The 17,848-nt window shown below is 40.8% G+C and overlaps 1 protein-coding gene across 1 annotated transcript in view; it reads right to left on the bottom strand.

Moving 5' to 3' along the window:
• COG5 (component of oligomeric golgi complex 5) overlaps nt 1–17,848 on the bottom strand; it is a 317,777-nt gene that overhangs the window by 7,052 nt on the left and 292,877 nt on the right. Inside the window, exons 20-21 of the mRNA XM_049893477.1 lie at nt 4,637–4,763; nt 4,104–4,183 (exon numbers count right to left, since the gene is read on the bottom strand). Of these exons, the coding sequence (XP_049749434.1) occupies nt 4,104–4,183; nt 4,637–4,763 (207 nt within the window). The remainder of the gene's footprint in view (nt 1–4,103; nt 4,184–4,636; nt 4,764–17,848) is intronic.

The raw sequence follows: 17,848 nt of genomic DNA, 5'->3' as shown, positions 1-17,848 counted from the left end.
ATTTAAGCAGCCCACCCACATAAAATCAGAGCAAGATTTTCAAGTACTTTTATTAAATTATTTCATTTGCTTGAGCAAAACATCAGCTTTCTTGGAAGTCAGGCCAAGCATTATGTAAGAGTTAGTCTCAACTCCTTTGGTTTGTAACCAAAAGAAGTAAATTGTTTAAGGTATCCTTACTGGGAGGGAGAAGGGGGACCAATAAGCAAAGGAAAGGCTTGTGGTAACGTGGCAACACAGCTCAATATGACATAAACTAGCCAAGTGGAGAGGTTTTCATAGAAAATAAAATTGATTTGTGCCCGGCACTAAATATTCAGTGTGCTTAGTATTGAATTAAATAAATGCTTAAAGACATACCAGATGCCTTCATCGCCATTTAAACCTCAGGCTTTCCCCTGGCTCCACCCTCCCTCTTGGTCCCAAAGTTTTCAGAGCTGGTAGGTATCTAGTGGCATGAGAGGTACCAGAAGGGGAGACCAAACATTACCCTCCATCAACAGGGATCTAGTCGTTTTGCAGAAATTCAGAGGAGCTGAAGGAATGGTTCCCAGCCTGCAGCCCCTGTACCATAGCAGGAGGACAAGGGGTTCAAGGATTCATACCAGTACCGAACACTGTCTGGGCACCAAGCATTGTCTGATAATTGAACAAATAAGGTGATACTAGGCTAACAAGACCTGTGGACATTTCTGACATCATAAAGGTGTTCTACTCAGATGGACTAAGAAAAAGAAATGCAGGAGAGGGCCACCAGAAGAAGAGGTGCTGCTCCGTAAAAATACCAAGAGTAAATGGATTTGTGGGCCAGTCCTACCACTTCTGCAGGGCTTGAGAAACCTGTGCATCAAAAACCCATTCTTTATCTTTACTGAAAGCACATTCACCACTTACAGACCCACAGGTATTGCACACGTACCTGAGGGCATGCGCATGTCTGGAGCACCTCCCGGTGGGGGCCCAGCTGGGACAATTATCCCCCACTTACACCACCTGGCCCCATGAGTCAGTCATTACTCTTACTTTAAAGCTGACTTGATGAGTATCCACTCAAGCTCTAGAAAAACATTTGGTGTCAAAAGGAAGCAAAGGAAGGCAGAAGAGAGTCCATTATTTGTCATTTATTCAGCAGCAGTAGTTACACTGTCCTCAATTTGCCCTACTTTATGATAGCCTAAACTATTATGCTAGGAGAAACAGAATGAGTATAAAAAAAGTTTGCCCCCAAAGCTGAAACAAATTTACTGACATTTAAAGAGCAACACTCACCCTGGGCTTATCTACAGGGGAAAGAAATTCATGCAGTGACACGTCAGTATGTAAGAACAAGATTAGTTTTGCAATAATAGGGAAGAAAGAACATTCTCTAGGACAAAGGCCCCCTCCTTGCCAACAGCCGGGACTGCAGCACGAGCCCAGTTTTTTTTAAATCCCCCCAGGAGGGCTCAATTTTCTGCTCAGAGCATGGAGGCTCTGGCATCAACCATGTGTGGAGTGATGGGTACGCCTTATTTAAAAGGCATGACAGCATTACTGAGCAGGATTTTCAGTTGCTAAATATAGGCTTAGCAACAGCACTGCTGGTGAAATCATTCCAGAGACATTTTTAAAGAGAAGCAAAAGCAAACAGGTTTGTGATGTGCCCACAGCAGGACAACTGCTGTGGACGAGCTCATTCCAACTTGTTAAGACCACAAAAATGAACCTGCTCACTAACCCAATTACCAAGGACCTCTTCTATTACCAAGTGTGTTGCAGCTGAGTGAATCTTTGGGACTCAGGAAAAGAATCCACCCAGACATTGAAAATCCCTGAGTTATCCCCAGGCACAGCCTCCCTTGTCCATATCCAAAGTCTTTTCTGAGGGCAGTTGTAACCAGTCACATTAACTGTGATGGGAGGCTCGCTGGTCAGATTCTTTGGTCAGATGCTCATAGCTGAGAAAAGCGTAACAGATAAAAAGCAAGGAAGAAGAGCCTGGGCTGATATACTCTATCCACACAGGCACTAGGTGGCCAGGGGCTCACTGCAGCTCAGGGTACCAAACCGGAGAGCTCAGTGCCACCCTGGAAGCTGAGGACGATTGTAGCCGCCTCAGCTGAGTCTTTCACCTGACAACTAGAACATGCCCCACTATGGCAGTGGGTCTCAACCTTGGCACAGTAGAACTGCCTGGGGCACTATGGAAAATCCTGATGCCAGGTCCCGCCCCAGAGATTCTGGGATAGTCTAGGGTGTGGCCTGGGCATCAGGATTTTTCAAAGCTCTATAACAATTCTTTTGTGCAAACAGGGTGGACCACCTCACCACATCAGCCCACTTTGTTTTTGGGGAACCCAACTCATCACCTGCACTTAGGCTCAAACAAGACTTATTTGGGGCTGTGACGCCCAGACCAGCAGCATCAGGATCCTCTGGGAGAGCTGAGAATGATTTCAAGAGCTACTTAAGAAGTACAACCGAATGGATTTGGAGAAAGAAGAGTTAATGATGACTTAAAAGTTTTCTAGCTTGGCTAGCCAGGTGACAGTGACATCCCAACCAAGGCAGGGAGTATAAGAGGATGAGCATATCTGTGAGGAAAGAAGATTTATTTTGAAGATTTAGGGGTTCTGTGAGACATTTGAATGGTAACATATGACAGTCAGTGTGCTGGCCGCAGGCCCCATGGCATCAGTGTGAGTCATAGACCTGGGAGTTGTTGTAGAGGAGAGGTCATTAGAGTCATGGATCTGGATGAACTCACCAAAGTACAGGCAGAATGAGAAGGAAAAAGAGTTAGGAACAAGATATGGGGAATGATGACATTTAGGGACTGGACAGAGGAAGACAATTCAGCAAACAAGACAAAAACAGAAAATGGCCAGAGTGGTTAGAACAGAAATAGATGCCTATGTTTACACAGAGACCAGCGTTCTCTGGTGGTGTCCAAGGATGGGTGAGGGGGAGAGGGGGAGGGCCTTCCAAGACAAGTAGACACTTATTTTTGCTGATGGGAAAGGTAGCAACCAATGTGAGTGAAGTGCACAAAGCCTGACCAAGGTAAATGAAGTCACTAAGAAGTGCACAAGAGAAGAGGATTTTTTAGTAAGAGATATGACATATATAATTTTGCAGTAACAACCAAAAAATATGTGTGTTTACACAAATACATACATAGGCATATATGTGTATAGGTATGAATATATGGGTATATATGTGTGCACAGATAGATGCATCCACAGGTATGCATGTGCATGTATGCATATTCATATATACAACAAGCCACATGGGGGAAAACTAAAAAGCAACATGACTATGGGAGCTCTGAGAGCAGGGGCCATGTCTGTTTACTCTGCGTCCTCTGTTCCTAGGACAAAAAAACAGGACAGGGCCTAGCAAATAGTGAGCACTCAGGAAAAACTGCTGGATCAGTCAGTCGATGAGTTTCAAGAAGGAAATGGTGACCAACTCTACTGAAAGCTACACAGCGCTAAGGTCCCGGGTGAATGCGGTGACAGCAATTTCAGAGGACAATGCTGACGGAAAACAGGTGTTTAATAACCTACATGTGACATTTAAAGCATCCCACCCTGGACATGGTTGGGGTGTATGTATGTTGCATTTGTGTGTATGCACATGTGTGCATGTGTGCATTTTTGAGGTACTACATGAGGGCATGTGGAATCTAAGTAGCTGCCAGGTATCTAAGTGGTCTCCTGCTAACATGTCACATCTGGGTATTTTTCAAAGTTTACTCACACTGGGTGCTCCACCAGCTCAATAGCTGCCAGACATAAAATGATGCAGAAGACATGGAGCTAAGGTAAGGGGTCTTTTCGTAGCTGAAATTGGTTTTCCAAACTGGAAATGCATGCTCTTAGGGCTGCTTTGGGTGTCTGATAGCATGAAGGATGGTGTGCAGATTTGGTAGGGAAGGGCATGGAAAGAAAAAGCTGTTGTGACGAACGGTCCCAAGAACATGCTCCAGCACGTTTGTGCCTGTGCTGAGGAGGAGGTACAGCACACATACACGCCCACCCAGGCGCAGCCCCTTCATCTCCCCAACCCCCTCCCTCCTGGGCTTCCAGCACAGACGGAAGCCCCCGAACAGATGACTTTACCTGATGAGGAAGAGTCTGTCCTTTTCAGATGGATGGTCATCCAGCCACTGGGAGAAGCGTGCGTGGGACCACTCTGCCCTCTGCCGTGTGGGAACACAATTGGAGGAGACAGAGTACATATGCGTGAATGAAAGCACTCTCAAGGATTTGCAAGGTGAAACTACCCAAGCACCGCCTGGGGGCAGTGTGCAGAGGTGTCACAGCCCTTGATTCACCATGAAGGACCTTCTGGATTTGCCAACTGATGGTGGGTGAGCAAAAGAACTGGGGCCTCCACTAAAAATACTTCATGAACATAAGCCACGTGTGCCATTATTAATTAAAGGGATTCACTACGTAATTTTTTTTACACTGATGGGAAAGTAGGTGCTGGGTAGTGGGAATTTTCCTCTTCTGATCTCCATGTACTGCCAAAAATAGAAATCCATGATGGAATTAGGTCAGAGAAGGCCAAGAACCCATTCAGGGAGAGGGGCTCAGTTTGCACAAAGTTAACAGGGAAAGGCAAGAGGATGCTGGCTTCACTTTATTACCTGGAAGGGGGATTTCAGCTCAGCTGGTGCTCTCGTGAACAAAAACTGAATAATGACGCTGAACGGAATAATGTCGCCCAAAGCAGGACTGGAGGCCACACATTCATTTGTCTGGAAGAGCAGTGGTCTAGAAGCAGGAAAGGCAGAAGTCCTTTTAGGCTGTTCAATATCGAAGGAGGTTATCTGGTGGAAGAATCATCCTCCAAGAATAATGACATTTCTTCTAGGCTAGCTAAAAAAGAACCACCCCATTTCTTCCTTCCTCCCTCCCTCCTTCCTTCTTTATTTTTATTAGGGTGATAATATATATAACATTTCTCAATGGAAAATCTTTACATACATAATTCAGTGACACTGATTACATTCATCATGTTGTGCATTACCACTGTTCTTTTCCAAATTATTCCACCACCGTTAACTCAGTGCCCCTTAGGCAATGACTCCCTTTTCCTCTCGCCCTTTAACATGTGGTAACCATTAATAAGCTTTGGTCCCCGTACATTTGCCTATTTCACAAGTGGGATCATACTGTACCAGTCCTTTTGCAATGGATTTATTTCACTCAGCATAACGTTTTTAAGGTTTATCCATGTTGTAGCATATATCAGGACTTCATTTCTTTTTATGGCTGAGTAATATCCCATTGTATCTGTATATCATATTTTGTTTATCCATTCATCTGTTGATGGACACGTAGGTAGTTCCCACCTTTTGGCTACTGTAAACCATTCATCTCTTAATGCCCCTCCTCATTCAGCCCTGAGACACATACAACATCTGCACACCCACAGGCATGCTTACACTCCAGCAGGTTAATCTGTCCTTCTTTGCCCACTAGTTCACTGGTCTTTGGGACTGGCTTTACTTCAAGGTGACTCAGCAAAATCTCTAAGAGCTTATCTCATTAATAAGCTAAAATCAAATAAGCCCCCAAAAAACCCATTGCTGTCAAGTCGATTCCAATCATAATGACCATACATGACAGAGTAGAACTGTCTCACATGGTTTCCAAGGATCGGCTAGTGGATTCAAACTGTCAACCACATGGTTAGCAGCCATAGCTCTTAATCACTCCGCCACCAGGGCTCCAAATCAAATAAAGCACACAGCAAAACCTTTGAGTATTGATAACTAATAGCTTCTTATCTTGGTCAACCTTTTAAAACTTCATTTTAAATGGGATACTTTTGGGGTTATAATCTTATATGGGTAAATTCAAACATTTTCTACACAACTTTTCAAAAGAGCAATAATGGAGGAAGAGCCAAGATGGCAGAATTGACAGACGCTTCCGTCGAGCCCTCTTTATAACAAAGACCCGATAAAACAATGAAACGAGTATATTTGTGACAAGCTGGGAGCCCTGAGCATCAAAGGCAAGATTAGACAATGAACTGAGGGGCAGGGGAAGGAACAGACCGATCAGAAGCGGAGAGGAGTTGCTGGACCTGAATCGCGGGAAGCCCTCAGGCACCATTCCTGGAGCGGCTGCAGCGGTGGCAGCAGTGGCGGCGGGCCGGTCCTAGTATTCAGCCGCAGTTTCCTCAGGGAGAAGCAGCCAACCACACAGCCCACTCATACCTCTGGAACCTCAGCAGAAGGGCACCCTCGGCAAAAGCTAAGTACTTGCCTATATTTTACCGCGCTCCCCCCAACCCCCAACCCACCTTCAGCGGCTGAATCCCTAGACCTGAGATAGACCCTGGTGAGCACCTGGAGCTGTCCTCCCGGCCTTGGGGAAGGAAAAAATTTGTAACTGGGGGGAAAAGATAATTTGCCTAGCTCCATTAACTGGGGGAGCTCAGGACAGAAGCAGCTCCTGTCCAGGCATAAACCGTCCACGGACCTTGAGCACCTTTCTCTTCTGCATGGACCTGTGTGGGCCTATTTCAGGGGAATAGGCCCTTGTTGGCAAACTCCAACCATTTCAGCGGTGCGGTAGAGAGGTGGGTGTTTGACGTTTGACATTGCTTTGCCTATTAAAAAAGGTCCTCACCTACCCACAACAGGGACGTAAGGACTGGGAGCTCCACTTGGGTTGCCAGCCACACGTGACACAGGCCCAGGGATAACTGGTACCTCCCAGTCCTTACAACAAAATCTTTGGGTGCCCATGGTCCCTCTGCAGAGCCCACCCACCAGCACGCTCTGGGGAACAGAGACGTGTTTTCCTCAGAGACACTTAGGGGTCAGTTCTCAGCCCCCTGCCTTGTTCAGAGTGTGACCCCCTGCTGCAATCAGATACGGGTATATACGCATGTCACCCCTGCCCCTCTAAGACTGTAGGACAGAGGCTGTACCACACACTTGATGATCAGCTACCTGGAAACCTGAGCTGAATTCATACAAGAAAACTGAATGGACTCCTAGACTGATATACCTGATAACAGCTCTAGCCAGCTGGGGACAGAACACCAGAGCTCCAAAGGCGAAAATAATCAAGCTTGCTCACTGAAGCAACCCATAGGGGTATACCAAAACAAAACAAAGCAAGCAGCTACGACACAGTAAGCAAGCATAAACTAATACAATAACTTGTAGATGGCTCAGAGATAACAGTCAATATCAAGTCACATAAAGAAACAGGCCATGGGCGGCAGAGCCAAGATGGCGGACTAGGCAGACGTTACCTCGGATCCCTCTTACAACAAAGACACGGAAAAACAAGTGAATCGATCACATACATAACAATCTACGAACCCTGAACAACAAACACAGATTTAGAGACGGAGAACGAACTAATACGGGGAAGCAGCAATTGTTTCCAGAGCCTGGAGCCAGCATACCAGTCAGGTACGGCACAACCACAGAGAGCTGCTCCACCCCCCTGAACTAACCCCGGGAGGGGGACCAGCCAGTTCCGCGGGTGGCGTGGGACGCAGCCGGTAGGAGAAGTCCCCGGGAGGCAGTGACTGGTCTTGGAGCAGGAAGAGCAGCGTCCCAGCCGGAGAACCGTCCCGCCGGGATTTGGACTGGATGCAGGCGGCTTCATTAACATCCGAATAGCCTGAGCCAGAGGGAGAACTCTGATAGGGATCGGACTGCATTTTTTTTTTAGCGGATTTTCTGGAAAAACTAGTTTCCCAGTGATGGCTCGGAGACAACAATCCATATCAAACCACTTAAAGAAGCAGACCGTGACAGCTTCTCCAACCCCCCAAACAAAAGAATCAAAATCTTTCCCAAATGAAGATACAATCCTGGAATTATCAGATACAGAATATAAAAAACTAATTTACAGAATGCTTAATGATATCACAAATGAAATTAGGATAACTGCAGAAAAAGCCAAGGAACACACCGATAAAACTGTTGAAGAACTCAAAAAAAATTACTCAAGAACATAGTGGAAAAATTAATAAGTTGCAAGAATCCATAGAGAGACAAAATGTAGAAATCCAAAAGATTAACAATAAAATTACAGAATTAGACAACGCAATAGGAAGTCAGAGGAGCAGACTCGAGCAATTAGAATGCAGACTGGAACATCTGGAGGACCAGGGAATCAACACCAACATAGCTGAAAAAAAATCAGATAAAAGAATTAAAAAAAATGAAGAAACCCTAAGGATTATGTGGGACTCTATCAAGAAGGATAACCTGCGGGTGATTGGAGTCCCAGAACAGGGAGGGGAGACAGAAAACATAGAGAAAATAGTTGAAGAACTCCTAACAGAAAACTTCCCTGACATCATGAAAAATGAAAGGGTATCTATCCAAGATGCTCATTGAACCCCATTTAAGATTGATCCAAAAAGAAAAACACCAAGACATATTGTCATCAAACTCACCAAAACCAAAGATAAACAGAAAATTTTAAAAGCAGCCAGGGAGAAAAGAAAGGTTTCCTTCAAGGGAGAATCAATAAGAATAAGTTCAGACTACTCAGCAGAAACCATGCAGGCAAGAAGGGAATGGGACGACATATACAGAACACTGAAGGAGAAAAACTGCCAGCCAAGGATCATATATCCAGCAAAACTCTCTCTGAAATATGAAGGCGAAATTAAGATATTTACAGACAAACACAAGTTTAGAGAATTTACAAAAACCAAACCAAAGCTACAAGAAATACTAAAGGATATTGTTTGGTCAGAGAACCAATAATATCAGATATCAGCACAACACAAGGTCACAAAACAGAACGTCCTGATATCAACTCAAATAGGGAAATCACAAAAACAAACAAATTAAGATTAATTAAAAAAAAAAATACACATAACAGGGAATCATGGAAGTCAAGAGGTAAAAGATCACAATAATCAAAAAGAGGGACTAAATACAGGAGGCATTGAACTGCCATATGGAGAGTGATACAAGGCGATATAGAACAATACAAGTTAGGTTTTTACTTAGAAAAATAGGGGTAAATAATAAGGTAACCACAAAAAGGTATAACAACTCTATAACTCAAGATAAAAACCAAGAAAAACGTAACGACTCAACTAACATAAAGTCAAACACTATGAAAATGAGGATCTCACAATTTACTAAGAAAAACGCCTCAGCACAAAAAAGTATGTGGAAAAATGAAATTGTCAACAACACACATAAAAAGGCATCAAAATGACAGCACTAAAAACTTATTTATCTATAATAACCCTGAATGTAAATGGACTAAATGCACCAATAAAGAGACAGAGAGTCACAGACTGGATAAAGAAACACGATCCATCTATATGCTGCCTGCAAGAGACACACCTTAGACTTAGAGACACAAACAAACTGAAACTCAAAGGATGGAAAAAAGTATATCAAGCAAACAATAAGCAAAAAAGAAGAGGAGTAGCAATATTAATTTCAGACAAAATAGACTTTAGACTTAAATCTACCACAAAGGATAAAGAAGGACACTATATAATGATAAAAGGGACAATTGATCAGGAAGACATAACCATATTAAATATTTATGCACCCAATGACAGGGCTGCAAGATACATAAATCAAATTTTAACAGAATTGAAAAGTGAGATAGATACCTCCACAATTACAGTAGGAGACTTCAACACACCACTTTCGGAGAAGGACAGGACATCCAGTAAGAAGCTCAACAGAGACACGGAAGATCTAATTACAACAATCAACCAACTTGACCTCATTGACTTATACAGAACTCTCTACCCAACTGCTGCAAAATATACTTTTTTTTCTAGCGCACATGGAACATTCTCTAGAATAGACCACATATTAGGTCATAAAACAAACCTTTGCAGAGTCCAAAACATTGAAATATTACAAAGCATCTTATCAGACCACAAGGCAATAAAACTAGAGATCAATAACAGGAAAACTAGGGAAAAGAAATCAAATACTTGGAAAATGAACAATACCCTCCTGAAAAAAGACTGGGTTATAGAAGACATCAAGGAGGGAATAAGGAAATTCATAGAAAGCAACGAGAATGAAAATACTTCCTATCAAAACCTCTGGGACACAGCAAAAGCAGTGCTCAGAGGCCAATTTATATCGATAAATGCATACATACAAAAAGAAGAAAGAGCCAAAATCAGAGAACTGTCCCTACCACTTGAACAAATAGAAAGTGAGCAACAAAAGAATCCATCAGGCTCCAGAAGAAAACAAATAATAAAAATTAGAGCTGAACTAAATGAATTAGAGAACAGAAAAACAATTGAAAGAATTAACAAAGCCAAAAGCTGGTTCTTTGAAAAAATTAACAAAATTGATAAACCATTGGCTAGACTGACTAAAGAAATACAGGAAAGGAAACAAATAACCCGAATAAGAAATGAGAAGGACCACATCACAACAGAACCAAATGAAATTAAAAGAATCATTTCAGATTATTATGAAAAATTATACTCTAACAAATTTGAAAACCTAGGAGAAATGGATGAATTCCTGGAAAAACACTACCTACCTAAACTAACACATTCAGAAGCAGAACAACTAAACAGACCCATAACAAAAAAAAGAGATTGAAACGGTAATCAAAAAACTCCCAACAAAAAAAAGCCCTGGCCCGGATGGCTTCACTGCAGAGTTCTACCAAACTTTCAGAGAAGAGTTAACACCACTACTTCTGAAGGTATTCCAAAGCATAGAAAATGACGGAATACTACCCAACTCATTCTATGAAGCCACCATCTCCCTGATACTAAAACCAGGTAAAGACATTACAAAAAAAGAAAATTATAGACCTATATCCCTCATGAACATTGATGCAAAAATCCTCAACAAAATTCTGGCCAATAGAATCCAACAACACATCAAAAAAATAATTCACCCTGATCAAGTGGGATTTATACCAGGTATGCAAGGCTGGTTTAATATCAGAAAAACCATTAATGTAATCCATCACATAAATAAAACAAAAGACAAAAACCACATGATCTTATCAATTGATGCAGAAAAGGCATTTGACAAAGTCCAACACCCATTTATGATAAAAACTCTTACCAAAATAGGAATTGAAGGAAAATTCCTCAACATAATAAAGGGCATCTATGCAAAGCCAACAGCCAATATCACTCTAAATGGAGAGAACCTGAAAGCATTTCCCTTGAGAACGGGAACCAGACAAGGATGCCCTTTATCACCGCTCTTATTCAACATCGTGCTGGAAGTCCTAGCCAGGGCAATTAGGCTAGACAAAGAAATAAAAGGTATCCGGATTGGCAAGGAAGAAGTAAAGTTATCACTATTTGCAGATGACATGATTATATACACAGAAAACCCTAAGGAATCCTCCAGAAAACTACTGAAACTAATAGAAGAGTTTGGCAGCGTCTCAGGTTATAAAATAAACATACAAAAATCACTTGGATTCCTCTACATCAACAAAAAGGACACCGAAGAGGAAATCACCAAATCAATACCATTCACAGTAGCCCCCAAGAAGATAAGATACTTAGGAATAAATCTTACCAAGGATGTAAAAGACCTATACAAAGAAAACTACAAAGCTCTACTACAAGAAAATCAAAAGGACATACTTAAGTGGAAAAACATACCCTGCTCATGGATAGGAAGACTTAACATAGTAAAAATGTCCATTCTACCAAAAGCCATCTATACATTTAACGCACTTCCGATCCAAATTCCAATGTCATATTTTAAGGGGATAGAGAAACAAATCACCAATTTCATATGGAAGGGAAAGAAGCCCCGGATAAGCAAAGCACTACTGAAAAAGAAGAAGAACGTGGGAGGCCTCACTTTACCTGACTTCAGAACCTATTATACAGCCACAGTAGTCAAAACAGCCTGGTACTGGTACAACAACAGGCACATAGACCAATGGAACAGAATTGAAAACCCAGACATAGATCCATCCACGTATGAGCAGCTGATATTTGACAAAGGACCAGTGTCACTTAATTGGGGAAAAGATAGCCTTTTTAACAAATGGTGCTGGCATAACTGGATATCCATTTGCAAAAAAATGAAACAGGACCCATACCTCACACCATGCACAAAAACTAACTCCAAGTGGACCAAAGACCTAAACATAAAGACTAAAACGATAAAGATCATGGAATAAAAAATTGGGACAACCCTAGGAGCCTTAATACAAGGTATAAACAGAATACAAAACATTACCAAAAATGATGAAGAGAAACCCGATAACTGGGAGCTCCTAAAAAAAAAAACACCTACGCTCATCTAAAGACTTCTCCAAAAGAGTAAAAAGACCACCTACAGATTGGGAAAGAATTTTCAGCTATGACATCTCAGACCAGCGCCTGATCTCTAAAATCTACATGATTCTGTCAAAACTCAACCACAAAAAGACAAGCAACCCAATCAAGAAGTGGGCAAAGGATATGAACACACATTTCACTAAAGAAGATATTCAGGCAGCCAACAGATACATGAGAAAATGCTCTCGATCATTAGCCATTAGAAAAATGCAAATTAAAACTACGATGAGATTCCATCTCACACCAGCAAGGCTGGCATTAATCCAAAAAACACAAAATAATAAATGTTGGAGAGGCTGCGGAGAGATTGGAACTCTTATACACTGCTGGTGGGAATGTAAAATGGTACAACCACTTTGGAAATCTATCTGGCGTTATCTTAAACAGTTAGAAATAGAACTACCATACAACCCAGAAATCCCACTCCTGGGAATATACCCTAGAGATACAAGAGCCTTCATACAAACAGATATATGCACACCCATGTTTATTGCAGCTCTGTTTACAATAGCAAAAAGTTGGAAGCAACCATGGTGTCCATCAACAGATGAACGGTTAAATAAATTGTGGTATATTCACACAATGGAATACTACGCATCGATAAAGAACAGTGACGAATCTCTGAAACATTTCATAACATGGAGGAACCTGGAAGGCATTATGCTGAGCGAAATAAGTCAGAGGCAAAAGGACAAATATTGTATAAGACCACTATTATAAAATCTTGAAAAATAGTAAACCTGAGAAGAACACATACTTTTGTGGTTACGAGGGGGGGAGGGAGGGAGGGTGGGAGAGGGTTTTTTATTGATTAATCAGTAGATAAGAACTGCTTTAGGTGAAGGGAAAGACAACACTCAATACATGGAAGGTCAGCTCAATTGGACTGGACCAAAAGCAAAGAAGTTTCCGGGATAAAATGAATGCTTCAAAGGTCAGTGGAGCAAGCGCGGGGGTCTGGGGAACATGGTTTGCGGGGACTTCTAAGTCAATTGGCAAAATAATTCTATTATGAAATCATTCTGTATCCCACTTTGAAATGTGGCGTCTGGGGTCTTAAATGCTAACAAGCGGCCATCTAAGATGCATCAATTGGTCTCAACCCACCTGGAGCAAAGGAAAATGAAGAACACCAAGGCCACACGACAACTAAGAGCCCAAGAGACAGAAAGGGCCACATGAACCAGAGACCTACATCATCCTGAGACCAGAAGAACTAGTTGGTGCCCGGCCACAATCGATGACTGCCCTGACAGGGAGCACAACAGAGGACCCCTGAGGGAGCAGGAGATCAGTGGGATACAGACCCCAAATTCTCATAAAAAGACCAAACTTAATGGTCTGACTGAGACTAGAGGAATCCCGGCGGCCATGCTCCCCAGAGCTTCTGTTGGCACAGGACAGGAACCATCCCCGAAGACAACTCATCAGACATGAAAGGGACTGGTCAGCGGGTGGGAGAGAGATGCTGATGAAGAGTGAGCTAATTGTATCAGGTGGACACTTGAGATTGTGTTGGCAACTCTTGTCTGGAGGAGGGATGGGAGGATAGAGAGAGAGGGAAGCCGGCAAAATTGTCAAGAAAGGAGAGACTGAAAGGGCTGACTCAAGAGGGGGAGAGCAAGTGGGAGTAGGGAGTGAGATGTATGTAAACTTATATGTGACAGACTGATTGGATTTGTAAACGTTCACTTGAAGCTTAATAAAAGTTATAAAAAAAAAAAAAAAAAGAAACAGGCCATGATCACCTCAACAAGCTCTCAAAACAAAGAATCCAGGGATCTTTTAGATGAAAGTGCATTCCTGGCATTACCAGATGCAGAATACAAAAGTTTAATATACAGAACACTTCAAGACATCAGGAAGGAAATGAGGCAATACACAGAACAAGCCAAGGAACACACAGATAAAGCAACTGAAGAACTCAGATTATTCAGGAACATAACGAAAAGTTTAACAAGCTGGAAAAATCCATAGACAGACAGCAATCAGAAATTCAGAAGATTAACAACAAAATTAGATAACTCAATAAAAAGTCAGAGGAGCAGAAGTGAGCAAGTAGAAGCTAGAATTTCTGAACTCGAAGATAAATCACTTGGCACTAACATATTTGAAGAAAAATCAGATAAAAGAATTAAAAAAAATGAAGAAAACTTAAGAATCATGTGGGACTCTACCAAGAGAAATAATGTACAAGTGACTGAAGTACTAGAACAGGGAGGGATAACAGAAAATACAGAGAAAATTGTTGAGGATTTGTTGGCAGAAAACTTCCCTGATATTGTGAAAGATGAGAAGATATCTATTCAAGATGGTCATTGAACCCCACATAAGGTAGATCTTAAAAGAAAGTCACCAAGACATATTATAATCAAAGCTGCCAAAACCAAAGATAAAGAGACAATTATAACAGCAGCAAGGGATAAAAGAAAAGTCACCTACAAGGGAGATACAATAAGAATAAGCTCAGACTGCTTGGCAGAAACCATGCAGGCAAGAAGGCAATAGGATGACATATTTAAAAAATTGAAGGAAAAAAACCTGCCTGCCAAGAATCATATACCCATCAAAACTGTCTCTTAAATATGAAGGTGAAATTAAGACATTTCCAGATAAACACAAGTTGAGGGAATTTGTAAAAACCAAACTAAAACTACAAAAAATACTAAAGGGAGTTCTTTGGTTAGAAAATCAATAATATCAGGTATCAACCCAAGACTAGAACACTGGGCAGAGCAACCAGAAGTCAACTCAGACAGGGGAAAAAAAAAAAAAAAAAAAGCCCAACACAGCGTAACGGCGATGTTATTACATAAAAGAAGACAACATTAAAATAATAAAGAGGGACTAAGAAATGTAATCATACACCTTCCATATGGAGAGGAGGATACGGTGATACAAAGACATAAAAGTTAGTTATAAATTTAGAAAAAGAAAGGTAAATAATAAGGTAACCACAAAGGAGACAAACTATCCTACTCATGAAAATAAAACACAAGGGAAAAATAACAGACTCAGCAGAAACAAAATCAAGAACAACAAATACGAGGAACGGACAATATATAATCTACTCAGCACATAAAATCAAGTGGGAAAAAGAAGCTGTCAACACACAAAAAGAGACATCAAAATGATAGCACTAAATTCATACCTATCCATAATTACCCTGAATGTAAATGGACTAAATGCACCAATAAAGAGACAGAGAGTGACAGAATGGATTAAAAAACAAGATCCGTCTATATGTTGCCTACAAGAGATACACCTTAGACTTACAGACACAAACAAACTAAAACTCAAAGGATGGAAAAAAATATATCAAGGAAACAACAATCACAAAAGAGCAGGAGTGGCAATATTAATTTCTGAAAAAATAGACTTTAAAGTTACATCCATCAGACAGGCTAAGGAAGGACACTATGTAATGATTAAAGGGACAATACAGCAAGAAGATATAACCATATTAAATATTTATGCACCCAATGACAGGGCTGCAAGATACATAAAACAAACTCTATCAGGACTGAAAAGTGAGATAGACAGCTCCACAATAATAGTAGAAGACTTCAACACACCACTTTCAGTGAAGGACAGGACATCCAGAAAGCAGCTCAATAAAGACACAGCAGATCTAAATGGCACAATCAACCAACTTGACCTCGTAGACATATACAGAACACTCCACCCAACAGCAACCAACTATACTTTCTTTTCTAGTGCACATGGAAAGTTCTCTAGAACAGACCACATATTAGGTCATAAAGCAAGCCCTTAGCAGAATCCAAAACATTGAAATATTACAAAGCATCTTCCCTGAACATAAGGCCATAAAAGTGGAAATCAATAACAGGAAAAGCAGGGAAAAGAAATCAAACACTTGGAAACTGAACAATAAAAAAAAAAAAAAAACCTGCTCAAAAAAGACTGGATTATAAAAGACATTAGGGATGGAATAAAGAAATTCAGAGAATCCAATGAGAATGAAAACACTTCTATCAGAACCTTCGGGACGCAGTAAAAGCGTTGCTCAGAGGCCAATTTATACCAATAAATGCACACATCCAAAAAGAAGAAAGGGCCAAAATCAAAGAATTATCCCTACAACTTGAACAAATAGAAAGAGAGCAACAAAAGAAACCCAGGAGCACCAGAAGAAAACAAATAATAAAAATTGGAGCTGAACTAAATGAAATAGAAAACAGAAAATCAATTGAAAGAATTAACAAGACCAAAAGCTGGTTTTTTTAAAAAACTCAACAGAATTGGTAAAGCATTGGCCAAACTGACAAAAGAAAAACAGGAGAGGAGGCAAATAACCTGAATAAGAAATGAGATGGGCGATATTACAACAGACCCAACTGAAATTAAAAGAATCATATCAGATTACTATGAAAAACTATACTCAAATTTGAAAACCTAGAATAAATGGATGAAACCCTAGAAACACACTACCTACCTAAACTAACACAAACAGAGGTAGAACAACTAAATAGACCCATAACAAAAGAAGAGATTGAAAAGGTAATCAAAAAACTCCCAACAACAAAAAAAAAAGCCCTGGTCTGGATGGCTTCACTGCAGAGTTCTACCAAACTTTCAGAGAAGAGTTAACACCACTACTACTAAAGGTATTTCAGAGCATAGAAAAGGATGGAATATTACCAAGTTCATTCTATGAAGCCACCATATCCCTGATACCAAAACCAGGTAAAGACACCACAAGAAAAGAAAATTATAGACCTATATCCCTCATGAATGGAGATGCGGAAATCCTCAACAGAATTCTAGCCAATAGAATTCAACATATCAAAAAAATAATTCACCATGACCAACTGGGATTCATACCAGGTATGTAGGGATGGGTCAACATTAGAAAAACAATTAATGTAATCCACCACATAAATAAAACAAAAGACAAGAATCACATGATTTTATCAATTGATGCAGAAAAGGCATTTGACAAAGTTCCACACTCATTCATGATAAAAACTCTCAGCAAAATAGGAATAGAAGGAAAATTTCTCAACATAATAAAGGGAATTTATACAAAGCCAACAGCCAATATCACCCTAAATGGAGAGAACCTGAAAACATTCCCACTGAGATCGGAAACCAGACAAGGATGCCCTTTATCATCACTCTTATTCGACACTGTGATGGAGGTCCTAGCCAGAGCAATTAGGCTAGATAAAGAAATAAAGGGCATCGAGATTGGCAAGCAAGAAGTCAAAGCATCTCTATTTGCAGATGACATGATCTTATACACAAAAAACACTAAGGAATCCTCCAGAAAACTACTGAAACTAATAGAAGAGCTCAGCAGAGTATCGGGATACAAGGTAAACATACAAAAATCAGTTGGATTCCTCTACACCAACAAAAAGAACATCGAAGAGGAAATCACCAAATCAATGCCATTTACAGTAGCCCCCAAGAAGATAAGATACTTAGGAATCAATCTTACCAGAGATGTAAAAGACTTATACAAAGAAAACTACAGTACACTTCTGCAAGAAACCAAATGAGACTTACATAAGTGGAAGAACAT

This window comes from Elephas maximus, chromosome 8, assembly GCF_024166365.1.
Source record: "Elephas maximus indicus isolate mEleMax1 chromosome 8, mEleMax1 primary haplotype, whole genome shotgun sequence".
Lineage (NCBI taxonomy): Eukaryota > Metazoa > Chordata > Mammalia > Proboscidea > Elephantidae > Elephas > Elephas maximus.
Note: the sequence above shows the minus strand (reverse complement) of the source record. Positions and strands in the feature narration are given on the sequence as shown.